Raw genomic sequence first — 12,616 nt, forward strand, 5'->3', positions numbered from 1 at the left:
CTGGAACACAGATGGTATGGATTTAACAAAATCTGCACATCCCTAACGCTAAAGTCAATGAATGAACAGCATGGGTTAATGGATCACTGGAGATATAACACCACAAGACATCACTTCAAGCACAATGTTTTTCAGTGGAAAATCAGTTCACACAAAGTACTTCTAGTCATCAAGTGTATAGCAGTCAAGTCTACAAGAACCAAGTGCAGTACATGATGCACAAATACATGCATCTATTGTAGCATTTCGATTAACTTTTCATAGTATGGCTGTAATTCAGTAGAATTGCTTTCATTTGTGTATGATGTCCCTAGCCGCTTTGGGCTTCCTTTTGGAGCAGAAAGCTGGGTACAAATAAACAATGCTGCTGTTGCTGCTGCTGATGATGATTGTGAACCACCTCAGAGTGACTTGTTCAAAGCTCACATCATTGAATCCATGTCTGAGCAAGGGATGCAGCCGTTCATCTCCCAGCTTCAGTTCTCACTTTTATGTGTAATTCTCACATCGGAAAGATTGAATGTTCAGTGAATGGTACAAAAGTACCAGATGCTATTGCAGATAGACCCAATCAGTATCTGGATGGAGGAGCCCCCAGGAGACCCATTTAAGCCCCTAGGAGCTTTGTGAAGAAAAAAAAAAAACAAGGTAATAAAAGTCTACAAGATAAATAAATAGCTCTCTGGGTGGAGCCCATCTGGGAATCGTGCCATGTGCCACCAGCCCTTTCAAATTAGAAGGGTTGCTCCAATGAATATGATGGTGCAGCCTACATTTAAAGTGCTAAAGGATTAGATTTGTTAATGAGTATCTTCTGTTAAAGGGTACTTTAAGACAAGGCTTTTATTGTACAATTACCCTGCCCCATTTGCAGAATTTTTTTACGGGGGCGGGGGGGAGGTCCAGATGATGGCATCTTCCTCTTGTAAGCCTCCCACCAGTGCTAGGTCCAGGTTTTTGATGGACCTTTGGATAGACACCCTCAGTGTTCCCCCCTCCCTCAGTGAGTCTACCTTCTCACCACCTTTGTCACCAGCTGCTGTTGCTGCTCAGCCTCTTCCTCATCATTACTGCCACTTGCTTGCTTGAGAGGCAGAGAGCGAGGGAGCCAGTAGGCAGCTGCATCTCTGTCATCTTCTGCACCTCTCTCTCACTACCATTATCTGGCCCAGACCAAGACACAGGTGAACAAGCAGGTTGCAATGGTGAAGAGGAGGAGTAACTCCAGGATCCTCTTGTCAGTAGCCCCCTGGCAAGTTCCCAACCATGCTTAACTTGGATGTTAGCCCTGTCTCCCACATTTTCCCACTGCGACTTCCATCCCTTTTCATTTCACACACACAGAAAAATCCGTAAGGAGGAATGGATGGAATAGTTGCACGACGTCTTTTGATCGGTAGTGCTAGGAGCTGCCTCTCTGGAAGCTCCCGAGGTCACTAAATAATGTTTTCTGGATTTCAAACAAGCAATGGTTAAGTTGCAAACATATCAATACAATGCAGGAAATCAAGTATGAGGGAGAGAGAGAGAGATTCTGCTTATCTGAGACTACAAAGCAACCAAAATTCTTGCAAAAGGCAAAACAAACAAACAAAACCAGCAATAACCCGGTCCCTTAGCAGGCCCTTAGCTGCCTGCATTGCTTGTTACATTACTTAAACACAGATCACCAAAAACAGCCACTGCAGCTTTTATGCAGTGAATGTTCTGTTAAACAGCAAATAAAAAATGATTCATGTCTGAAAAGATGATCAGACAAGAAGAGTATATTTTGACGCAAGAAAACTATGGGCAAAATTTATTCAACGGGAGCAGTTTTGTTCTTTTTCTTTTTGAATTTGATACAAGAAAGGAAACTACCAGATAACTGGGTATGGATAACGCTGGTTAGATAACATTACCAAGAGACATGGACACCACAACACAACCCCATTTCCATGTACAAGGGTTTTAACACACATGCCTATATATTCATCTCAAGAACAAAAGAAGTTAGGGCAAGAAACTGATATCAAAGGATGACATGTGCAGAAACTGAATTAACAAGGACTAATCAAACGGTACTATTGGAACATAACGTTTCTTCTCAAAAAGGGTCACAAGGAAAGATGTATGTGTGGGTGAGAATCTGTCTTAGGTACAACTTGTCCAAACTGTTTCGACATGGGCAGGAGGAGAGGGTCTTAGTTCACTGTGACAACATGGATGTAGGCTAAATGTGGAGTTCTGTAGTTGTCTTTGTTTAAAAATGGCACGTGTCCAAGTAGTAACTTTATTACAACAACAACAACAACAACAACATTTTATGATGCTCAATAGACTTGCCTACAGCTGATTTAAAAAGTGTTGTGTGGAGGGACAGAAGCAGAGTTTTGAGCCCAGTCAAAGTCTAGTGGGACTAGCCACTAGCGCAGCTTCAAATACACACCAGTTTTTGGTGTAACCAAGTTGTGGATTGAGATGTGAGGAATCTTTGTTAGGCCTTGATTCCCCCTTGCCCCGGGGGTGATAGTAATGGTGTTGGATGAGTGGGTGTACTGTGGATGCACGGTACAGGGTCTTGTACCTACCCGCAGCTACATAATAATGCTTGGTAGTAGCCTCAGCTAAAATAATCATCACAGGCTTGTAGGTTTTGACTTTTATGACCAAAAATTAAATCTCTCTCTCCCCTGCTCCCTCCCTCTGTGTGTGTAAAAATACTCTGCAGTATAACAGGAGAGATTGGGGGGGGGGGTTCATGAAGCATGTACACGCCTGTGAAATTTAGGAAGGTGATGACAACGGAAACCTTGCGTCAACCTTGTGAACATGGAAGGAACATTTGGGAAGCATCTATCCTTCACTGCTTGCCTCCTTGGTTTCCCCCCACACCCACTCCAAGCCACCCCACAAAAAATTCCTCACTGTCTGGATGATGTCACTTCTGTCTAATTCTTTGGTGCTATAGTGTACGAAAGTAATCCACTGGCAATTCCCTCTACGACGAGCCCTTCCCATTCCTCTCCTCTTCTCCCCCCCCCCCGCAACCTATTTTGTCTCCATGGCAATTGTTATCTAGTTTATACAAGCAAGCCAGGCTACTGCATGGAAAGAGCTTGATGACATGTGTGTGTGTATATGTGTGTGTGGGGAGAATAGCCCTCTCTAGCCCATGCAGCCTCTGGTGTGCAACTTTCAGGAGGCCTTCCCCCTCCCTCACATACACCCTACCACCCTTCCACACCTGTTCCCTCTCCTTGGCAGGTGGGGCAAAGGACAAGCCCAGGTTCATCAGCCTTAAAAGCATCAGAGCCGTCCTTATCGATGGTCTCTCCTCAAAGTGACTGGCACAACCCGGGGGGCAGGTAGATGCGACATGAAAGGGACTCAAAAGCCAGGCAGGTAAGGGGCACTCTCACACAGGGTCACCATGGAGGCAAGATGTCCCAAAAAGAAAATGGGTGGTGGGAGGGGGTCTCACGGCCCTCCTCCATCTGTAGCACCTCTGATCTCTCAGGCATCTGGCGGGTGAAAGTATTGGGGTGAGACAGTGGCAGGAATACTCCTGACTTCTGCCCAACAGTGCACCAGCAATGCTCAACTACTACCCACCCCAGAAGAAACACACACACGCACACATATACCAGGCTACAAACCAAGCTCTGATTACTGCCAAGAAACTGATAAAAGAGATGTACCAGCGAGTTTGATATTCCCACACCTCCCGCTGACTTGAGATCTCCTATGACAGAACAGAACAGGACAGCAAGCAACGGACATGCTCTGTGCACACAAAAGAAAAGAACCCTGAATTGTCAGTGCCAGGGAAGACACTGCAGCATTATTACAGAAGGTCTGGAGATTAGATAGACAGATAGATAGATAAGTAGTACTATGACATTCCCACAATGGGATCTGTCAAACCCAGCCACCTTTAAAAGACCCCCCCCCACACACACACACACACACACACACACAAATGTTTTAAAGCAGGTGGAGGGAAGGGAGAATAAAGAGGGCTGCTTTAATTGTCTCCATATATTATCCCCCTTCTTCCACCCCACCTCCCCACTCCGAAAAAAGGTCAGCAAGCAAAGGAAGAGCAGAAGGCAGACAAAGGCGATTCTGGTGGGTGTTTAGACAAAAGGAGTGTTGCGGAGGGAGGCGGGAAGGATGCAGGAGGAGGAGGGAAATTGTCCAGAGTCACAGATCTGGTTGGCTTCTTACCTTTAGAAGCATCTTTTTCTTCCCTTGGCTTGATCACCTTCCCACTCATAGATCCCAGTTTGGTTGTAAAAATCCCCCCAAGAGACCTCGTGGACAATCCGGATGGACTTCCAGAAAAGCCAGGCAATAAGAGAGATGTGCTTTCTTGCTCTTTCTTTCTTTCTTTCTTTCTTTCCTTCTTTTGTGGGTAAGGGGTATGGGGGACGGAGGGGGGGGAACCCTAGAAACAATTTTTTAAAAAAGGAAGGAGAGAAAGGGGAGAGGGAATAAACAATCAAAAGGAAATCTCGAAAGCTCGCTCCTTCTTTCTTCTGGTGCAGAAGGATGGCTAAGCCCCCTTCCACCGCCGCATGTAGGCTGTGCTGTAGTGATTTCTTCTCCTGGAGTGCTGGCTTCTTTCTTTTCCCCCCTCTGCCTAGGACAGGAGAAAGGGGGCCAAACAGGGAGTGGGGGCTTCCTTGGACATCCGCAGGATTTTCGCTTTCCTTCCTGTGGCTGGGAGGTTTGCGAGAGACAAAAGCAGCGATGCTCCCCTCTCCTGCCAGAAATCCCCTCTCCTTTCTCCACCTTTCCCAGGAAGCAGTAGTGGGGGGGGGGAGACCACCACTCCTGAGAGCTTTAGCCCACCCACTCTCAGATACTACCGGCAGTCACAATTCCATGCACACGCACACACCTCTTTCCCCCGCACTCAAGCTAAAGAAGGTGCGGGGGGGGGGGGAGGTGGAGTGTGCGATCTCTCTTCCTGCCTGTCTCCCCCCACCTCCTGGCAAAGTCTAGGGAGGTGTTGAATGCCACAAGAAAGGGAGGGGGATTTTACACTGCAGAGAGGGGCGTGGAGGAGGCTTGCGGGACTGCTGCCTTTAGAATACAGAGATTCACCCGACGTGGGGGGCAGGTGGGTGGAAGGCAGTTTTGTGCAAAGCCGTTCCCCAGGTGAGGCGAGAAGAGAACTACCTGTTGGGACTGGTAGGGAGGATGGGCTAGTGTGACACCAAAGCAGCGGCAGGCGAGGGGGGAAGAAAATCGTGCTTTTGCTCCCCAGGAGAGCTGGAAGAACGTCTCTCGTTGCACAAATTGGAGAGGGAGAGAAAAAGGCGACATACCACACCACCACCCTGTTTCGCGAAATAGCTTTTAAAATATGATTGTCTTTAATTATTACCCAACTAATCATGCAAATTTAAGTGTCAACAAATCTGGAGAACGGAATTCCAGGGTGTGAGTGTGTGTGTGTGTGTGTGTGTGTCCGGGATAAAAGGGGGAAAGGGGGATGAACTCTCTCTACATTGCAGGCTGCATTCTGTCTCTCAAGCAACTTGGGGGTGATCTCCACTCCATTAACCCATCTCCATTCGTCCACGAAGAAAAATAAAATAGCCCACCAGATCTGATTCTCCAGAGATCAGGAGGATACTCAGGCAGATAGCCAGCCTAAACGTTCGGAGGGGGGGAGAGGGGGTGCCAAAGGCACGGGTCAGTTCATCTATCTTGCAGGCCTTTTAAAGACAAAATGATAAACTGTTTTGTTTGTTTGTTTGTTTGTTTCTCTCTTTAAAAAAATGGGGGGGCAGAGAACATTTGGGGGCACACACACACCCAGCCTGCCCCTGTCTACAGGGCTGATATTCCTAGTGAGCGCCTTTTTGTCACCCAGGCCTCTGGAGCACCTAGTCTGGTGCTGTGGTCCAGGAATATGCCAATAATTTGTGGGTATCTCCCTTCATCCCCTCCCCACTTTGAGTTGAAAGACTTCGTTTCTGCAGCGTTGATAAGGGGAAAACTACACTTCATGGGGAAATGCCCTCCTCTCCAGATGCTTTTAGGGAAAACCTGAATCTGGATAGGACCCTCCAAAAGAGAAAGCAATGGGACTGGGGGAGGGAGAAATAGCTGGGAGAAAAAGGGTTAAGTATCCCTTCCCTTCCCATTCTTCTTCCACTCAAAATTGTTGCCTCCCACGAGTGCTTTTCATTCACGTGTGCGTGCCCACACACACATTCACACTCTCTCTCTCTCTCTCACACACACACACACAAATGGAGTTGGTTCTACACATTTGCTTCCAGTGTATAGTTTCCCCCCTAAATGGGGATATTTGGCTGTTGGAGAGTGTCACTTCCAAGGATTTACTCCTATCCCTTTGAGGCTGCAATCCTATACACCAGCCTCCATATTGTTGGATTGCAATGCCCTGTATCCCCAGCCAGCCATTGAACTCAATGGGGCTTGTGCCTGAATAGTCACGTAGAGGATTGCACTGTAAGAGTTGTGCCAAAAAGAAAATCCGGTACATTGCAGCTTGCGATGCACAGGTGAGGGGAAACAAATGGCTGTTGCTAAAATTCCCTTGTCAGCTACGAAAAGTACAGGACCTCAACTCTCTTCTGCAATCTGGTAATCATAGTCACTTTTAATTATCTGGAATACTGTGACCAGCTTCCCAGAAATTGTTTTCACTAGAAGTAAGAACGGTTTTACACATGGCAGAAAGGGTGCTGCTTTGTAGTCCATCTCAATGCTATTGAGAGCGCATATGGATGTTGGGACAGAAAGTGGAAGAGAACCTTTTTACAACCGAATTTACACTCCAGTGGATTTGACTTTATTTTACAGGTGCAGAAAATGCAAAACACAAATATCAGCAAGGTTGGACGGGGGCTCCCAAAGGATCCACCAAGACAAGGCCCCTGACATCAGGATAACTGTTCCTACTGCTACTTGGGGTGGGTTAGGGTATTTAAAAAAAAAAAATTATGGTAAAATTTTATTGTTTTGAATTGTTTTGTGGTGGGTTGTACATCGCCCAGGGTGGCTGGGTGACCAGTCAGATGGGCGATTAATAAATTTAATAAATAAATAAATAAATACTCTCCCAGGGTTTGGGAGACTGAGGCAGGTGGACTCATCCTCTCAGGAAACAAAAACAAAAACTTTTCCCATCCTTTCCCCCAGAATGACTGGCCCACAGGTGAGTTCCCAATCAATAGAATGGTGGAACTTCAAGGCTATCCGGGGGAAAGGGATACAGACCAGAGGTTATCCATTGTTTGAAAACTCTTGTATTTGCATTTTAAATTCTGAGTGAGGGTTGTTTTTTTTTTTAATCTTTGAGAGCTGAGTAAATTCTCTAATCCTGGACACAGAGCTTGGCATTCAGCCAACATTAGTGGTTTCCAAAGCTTAAATGTCAAACAAGTTCCCAAGAAGTGCATTGAGGCATTTTTCCTAAAGAGGACAATAAGAGATGTCGATAACCTTTGTTGTTATCAGATAACCATTTCAGAAAAGAATCCATGGATCCTCTGCTCAAAAGACTCACATTTCGAATCTTAATATCCCAAATCTGAACATTGACTTAATGTGAATATATGGCCAAGATTCTCTTTGCTGCTATTCCACAGCCAGTCAATACATTACCATATTCCTATTGCAGGACTCTTCCATTTACTATGGTGTCTCCTTCTTACAGCAGCTGTGATGTTTAGTTTTGGTTGCCCCCCCCCCCCGGATGCTCCACATCAGCAACAGTTGCAGCCCAATACATCTAGCCCATGATAGATAGAAGATCTGCATTTGCCATTAAGCCGCAGCAAAGACAATCTCCTGTCATGGTAAAAGAATGTGTAGACCAGCCCAAATTCTGTGGGCTAATCTATATAGCCCTACAATCTATCTGTCTGTCTGTCTATCTATCAATCATCTATTTATATATCAGTGCTGTGTGCACGAATAGCCTCTCAAAATTTCTCCTAGGGGAGGAGAAATTCTCCAACAGTTTCTCACAGATAGGGCTCTCTATTGGCAGGGGTTGTAGCCCAGGGTCTTTCTTTTTTCCAAGGGGGTTTTGGTTAACTGCACTGCTCCTGTAGGTGGCAACAGCATCAACTGTGATGAGGCTTCCACTTTTTTGAGGCAGAATTTTGAATGTCTTTTGGTGGTATTTTTGAGCCCACCTAATCACTGCAAGGTGGCCGAGGGTGCTGTGGGTGTTCTCTCCCTCTGTTACACATCTTTCCATGGGTCTGCAGCCTCCCAGGCCACCTGCACTTCCTGAACTGAAAAAGCCCCATGGGAGGAATTTAAGGATGGACAAAAGTCCCTTACCTGGTCCCGCAGCTTGCTTCGCAGTGGGGGGGAGACGTTCCGTTTCTCCCCCCGAAATTCTTGGCTGGGGGGAGGCGCCCTGCCCCTCCCAGCCGAAATTCAGGCTGGGGGGGAGGCGCCCCATCCCTCGCCGCCGAAATTCTGGCCGGGGGGGAGCGCCCCGTCTCCCTGGCCGCAAAATAAAAAAGTAAATTGTAAAAAAAAAACACACACACGTGATAGGCTACGTAAAGATTTACGTAGCCTATCACGGCTAGATCTTCAGTCAGCCATGATAGGCTACCTAAATCTTTACGTAGCCTATCATGGCTGACTTTGAAAAAAAAAAAAAGTGCGTACGCTAAATGGTACGCTATAAGTACGCTATTTGCGTTGCCCTTATTTTCGCTGTAGTCTATGTAAATATTTACGTAGACTACCCATGCCCAAATAAGGAACGCAAATGGCGGCGCCCATGGGCGCCGCCATTTGCATACACGCTTTTTTTTTTTTTTCAAAGTCAGCCATGATAGGCTATGTAAATCGTTACGTAGCCTATCACATGTTTGGGTTTTTTTTACAATTTACTGGGAAATGGCGGCGGCGGCAGCCGGTCGGAAGACCAGCCACCGCCGCAACACCGCTGCAATGCCGCCAAAACGCCGCCGGGACCCTCCGCCGAGAGGGACATTCGCACGAAGTAAGTCCCATCCCGGGGGGGGTGGGGGGGTGTTGGAGAATTTCCCCACCAATTTTGGGGGGCTGAATGCGTTGGCATTCGGCCTCCCCGAGATTCGTGGAGAAATTCTCTGACATCCCTAGCAGGAATTGCCTCACAACATCTTCCTCATGATGGCCTTAACTGATGTGTGGGAAGCCGAGGAGGCTACAAGCTGGCCCCAGAGATGACTGTACAATGACAGACAGGACACTCATGCACACTCCATGGCCACCTCATAAGTAAAGTAAGCCCAAGAACCCCAAACCCAAGCCATAAGAATTTCTCCAAAATTTCTCTTCCTTTGCATTTCTTTTCGAAAGCAATTTATTTTCTATCAGATTGAATGAAAACGGTCAAAAAAAATGTTGGAGAAATTTTCAGCACAGCACTAATATAGATGATGATAGATAGATAGATAGATAGATAGAGTGTGGAAAAATGCACACACATATACATGTGTGTGTGTGAGTGTGTGATCACCTTTTAGTTAATCAAATTAATTTAGAATCCACCAATTCAATCTGCATGCAACAAAACAAGACTTTCAAAGGGGAAATTGCATACTTTGCTTAGGTCAGGCATGTCAAACCTCTTTCAGCCTACGGGCTGAAATCAATTTTGGAGAAAGTTTTGAGGGCCACATTCTAGAGGTGGGAGGGACCAATGGCAAAACAGTGGGGCCAGAATACAAAAAAACACCAGCATCCTTTGACTTCAAGCCAATAATTAAGCCTTAGGAGAGGCACTGCAACCTTTTAGAACAGGGAAAAACTCTACTAAGCCTGGAAACTCTGGGGAAACTACCCAAAGATCAGTGGTGGCGGGGAAAGGGGGAGGAAGCGTGGTCATCTGGAGAAACCTGGGGGGCCTGATTGGAACACCAGGAGGGCCAGATTTGGCCCACAGGGCTGAGGTTCAACACCCCTGGCTTAGGTGGTGCATCTGTATGCTGCAGGAGGCACCACCTTAAGAGAGAGGTTTTCTACACAAGGCTGTTTATCACTTTATCTACTTTCAGTTTTGTTACAGAATTGAGATCTGAGCTCTACACAGAGCATTTCCCTCCCTGCTTTTCTGCTACATAACGTCTATGTGGAGCCATGCTACAGGGGAATATCTCAAATACACAATGAGAAACAGTCTGTTCAGAAATAATACCCCATTTTCCCCATTCTAAAAAAACCAGGAAAGAGCTATGAAGTGAAACTGGAGGATCACGATGACATCTAAAGAGCCCGTAACCCCATGAGTAGGGAGTCACGAGCACACAATAAATGCCTTGTGTCCTGTAGGAAAGCTCAGAGACATTCCCTCATGTCACACAGTGAAGGGGTGGCCTCTTTGCAGATGGCATAAGAACAGAGGAAGCTGCCTTCTACTGCCTCAAGCCATGGGTCCATATAGCCCAATATTGTCAACACTGACTGGCAGTGGATCTCTGGGCTTTCAGGCAGGAATGTTTCTGGCCCAGGAATATTTCCAGGCAGCCCTACCTAGAGATGCCAAGGACCAAATCTGGGACCTTCTGCATGCAAAGCATGTGCTCTACCACTGAAAGAGGAGATGGTGCTTGCCGTGGAAGATGTGCTTAGCTCCCCCCTCAGACTGTTTTTAAACGGGCCATAGAGAGACAGATGTTCCAACCTGCTTCTTATTGCATGATGACACTGGTTTATATTTTGCAAGTTGCTGGTGCTACATCTTTTATTTATTTGTTGGTTTGTACTGAAATGAAATGTTTTCATGCATTTATTTCAGTTAATTGATGATATAGCACAGCTACCGATCAGGGCGGAAGCCAAAATATTTAGCTTAAAATATATTTTTGAATGCTCTGTTGTTAGTCTTTCTAGTGTGTGTGTGTGTGTGTGTGTGTGTGTGTGTTTGTTTGAACTGCCCTGAGAGGGCTTCCTGCCTTGAAAGGTGATATAAAAATATTTTAAATAAATAAATAAATATTTAAAATTATTACCTTTTCTTTTTAAGGAAAAAAGTGTCACACAATTAATTGAGACAGCCCCTCTAGTTGATTTAAAGTGGGTTTTAATTTATTCATCTAGTGTGGGGCTCGCCAGCATGATGCCAGTGGGTGCCAATGTCCCCTCAGACACCTCTCTTGGCATCTGCCCACCTGATTTTTATTTTTTTTATTTTTTTCTAAAGCTGTTTTTATTATTTAAAAAAAAATAGCTGGGAGGCTGTCTCTCTGCAAAGCAACTGCTGCCCTCCAGGGGCCATCTTGATTTGGGTTCAAAAGAGTAGTTTTGTGTTTTGGAACTCAGACCCTACCACTGCCTTGTACATAGGTTCTTCAGCAACTTAGGGTGCAATCCTATGCACGTTTAAGACAGGAAAAGTGTCCTAGAATTCCCAGCATTTGCCCAGCCAGCTGGGAGTTGTAGGACTTTTCTCTGTCTAAACCTGCATAGAATTGTGCCCTAACTTTTCTTTTATTCTCACCAGTTTGCCTCCTGGGAAATGGGTGTATTGTGACTGGACATGCCCACCATGGTAGCCATCTTATGACTGGGCAAGGTGCCCCCATGGCAACCATTTTGTGAGAGCACCTGTGTCATGCTTACAAAATTCCAAATGTGCCCACCAACACAAAAAGTTTGGGAACCCCTGAGATGAAAGGTTTCACCTCTAACACACACACACCCACACACACACACAGAAGATGTGGAACACTACTAGGGGATCTTTGTTGTTCTTTAACTGCTCGAACCTGATTGAGATCGTACGTACCTCAACTCTTCCTTAGAAGGAGGCAGCAAGGACTGGTTTTACAATGCACATTGGAAATGAATCAGAGCATGGATGCATGCTTGTGTATCAACACAGAAGAGGGGTAAGCATGGGCTTTTTGAAAGGGGTAACAGACCTGCACAGAAGGTGGCCCACCAAGCTAAACTCAGCCCACCCGTCATGTCCTGCAGGCACGTGGGCCCTGGAAACAGGGGGCTTAATTGAGGCCTTGTCAAAGCTGCCATATGTAGCTGGTGAGTTGCACAGCTGGTTACAAATTTTGCAGGCATGTGCTGGAATTAGCACTCAATATAGCTATTTGGAAGGGTCCTAGTTCGGTGAGTGAACACCTGCTTTGCACGCGGAAGGTCCCAGGTTCGATCCCTGGCATCTCCAGGTTGGGCGTCTTGGAAATAATCCTGCCTGAAACCCTGGGGAGCTGCTGCCAGTCAGTGTTGACAATACTGGCCTAGATGGACCAACAGTCTGATTCAGTATAAGGCAGCTTCCTATGTTCCTGTTTTCCTGAGCAATAAAAGCTTATGACTCTCTCTCCTGCCCTCTCTTTGTCTCTGTGTGTATATATGCACAGTTCCCCCCCACCCCCGTATCCCTGCACAGCTTGTCAGAAAGCGGTGGCACTTTAAGGGTACCAGACGATGATAAGGAGGCGTGTGTCCCCAGCTGATGTCATTTCTCCCCCAGCCAATCCCAGCTGACAGAGCCTTTCTGCTTCATTGCTCAATTTGCTGTATGAAAGTCAGCAACCCCAGCAGCCTGACCCAAGAACAATGTCACAGACTGAATTTAAGGAGCAGGAAATATTTCTCTCTGGCTAGGCGGCAGTTAATC

The 12,616-nt window shown here is 46.3% G+C and overlaps 1 protein-coding gene across 1 annotated transcript in view; it reads right to left on the bottom strand.

The window, feature by feature from the left end:
• Nucleotides 1-4,423, bottom strand: part of FGF13 (fibroblast growth factor 13) — a 314,910-nt gene extending 310,487 nt beyond the window's left edge. Inside the window, exon 1 of the mRNA XM_084813306.1 lies at nt 4,210-4,423. Coding sequence (XP_084669432.1) covers nt 4,210-4,258 — 49 coding nt within the window. The 5' untranslated portion in view covers nt 4,259-4,423. The remainder of the gene's footprint in view (nt 1-4,209) is intronic.
• Between the last annotated feature and the right edge of the window lie 8,193 nt (nt 4,424-12,616).

The sequence above is a fragment of the Heloderma suspectum genome, chromosome 9 (genome assembly GCF_057233095.1).
Source record: "Heloderma suspectum isolate Gila_16-S chromosome 9, 16-S_ref, whole genome shotgun sequence".
Taxonomy (NCBI): Eukaryota; Metazoa; Chordata; class Lepidosauria; order Squamata; family Helodermatidae; genus Heloderma; species Heloderma suspectum.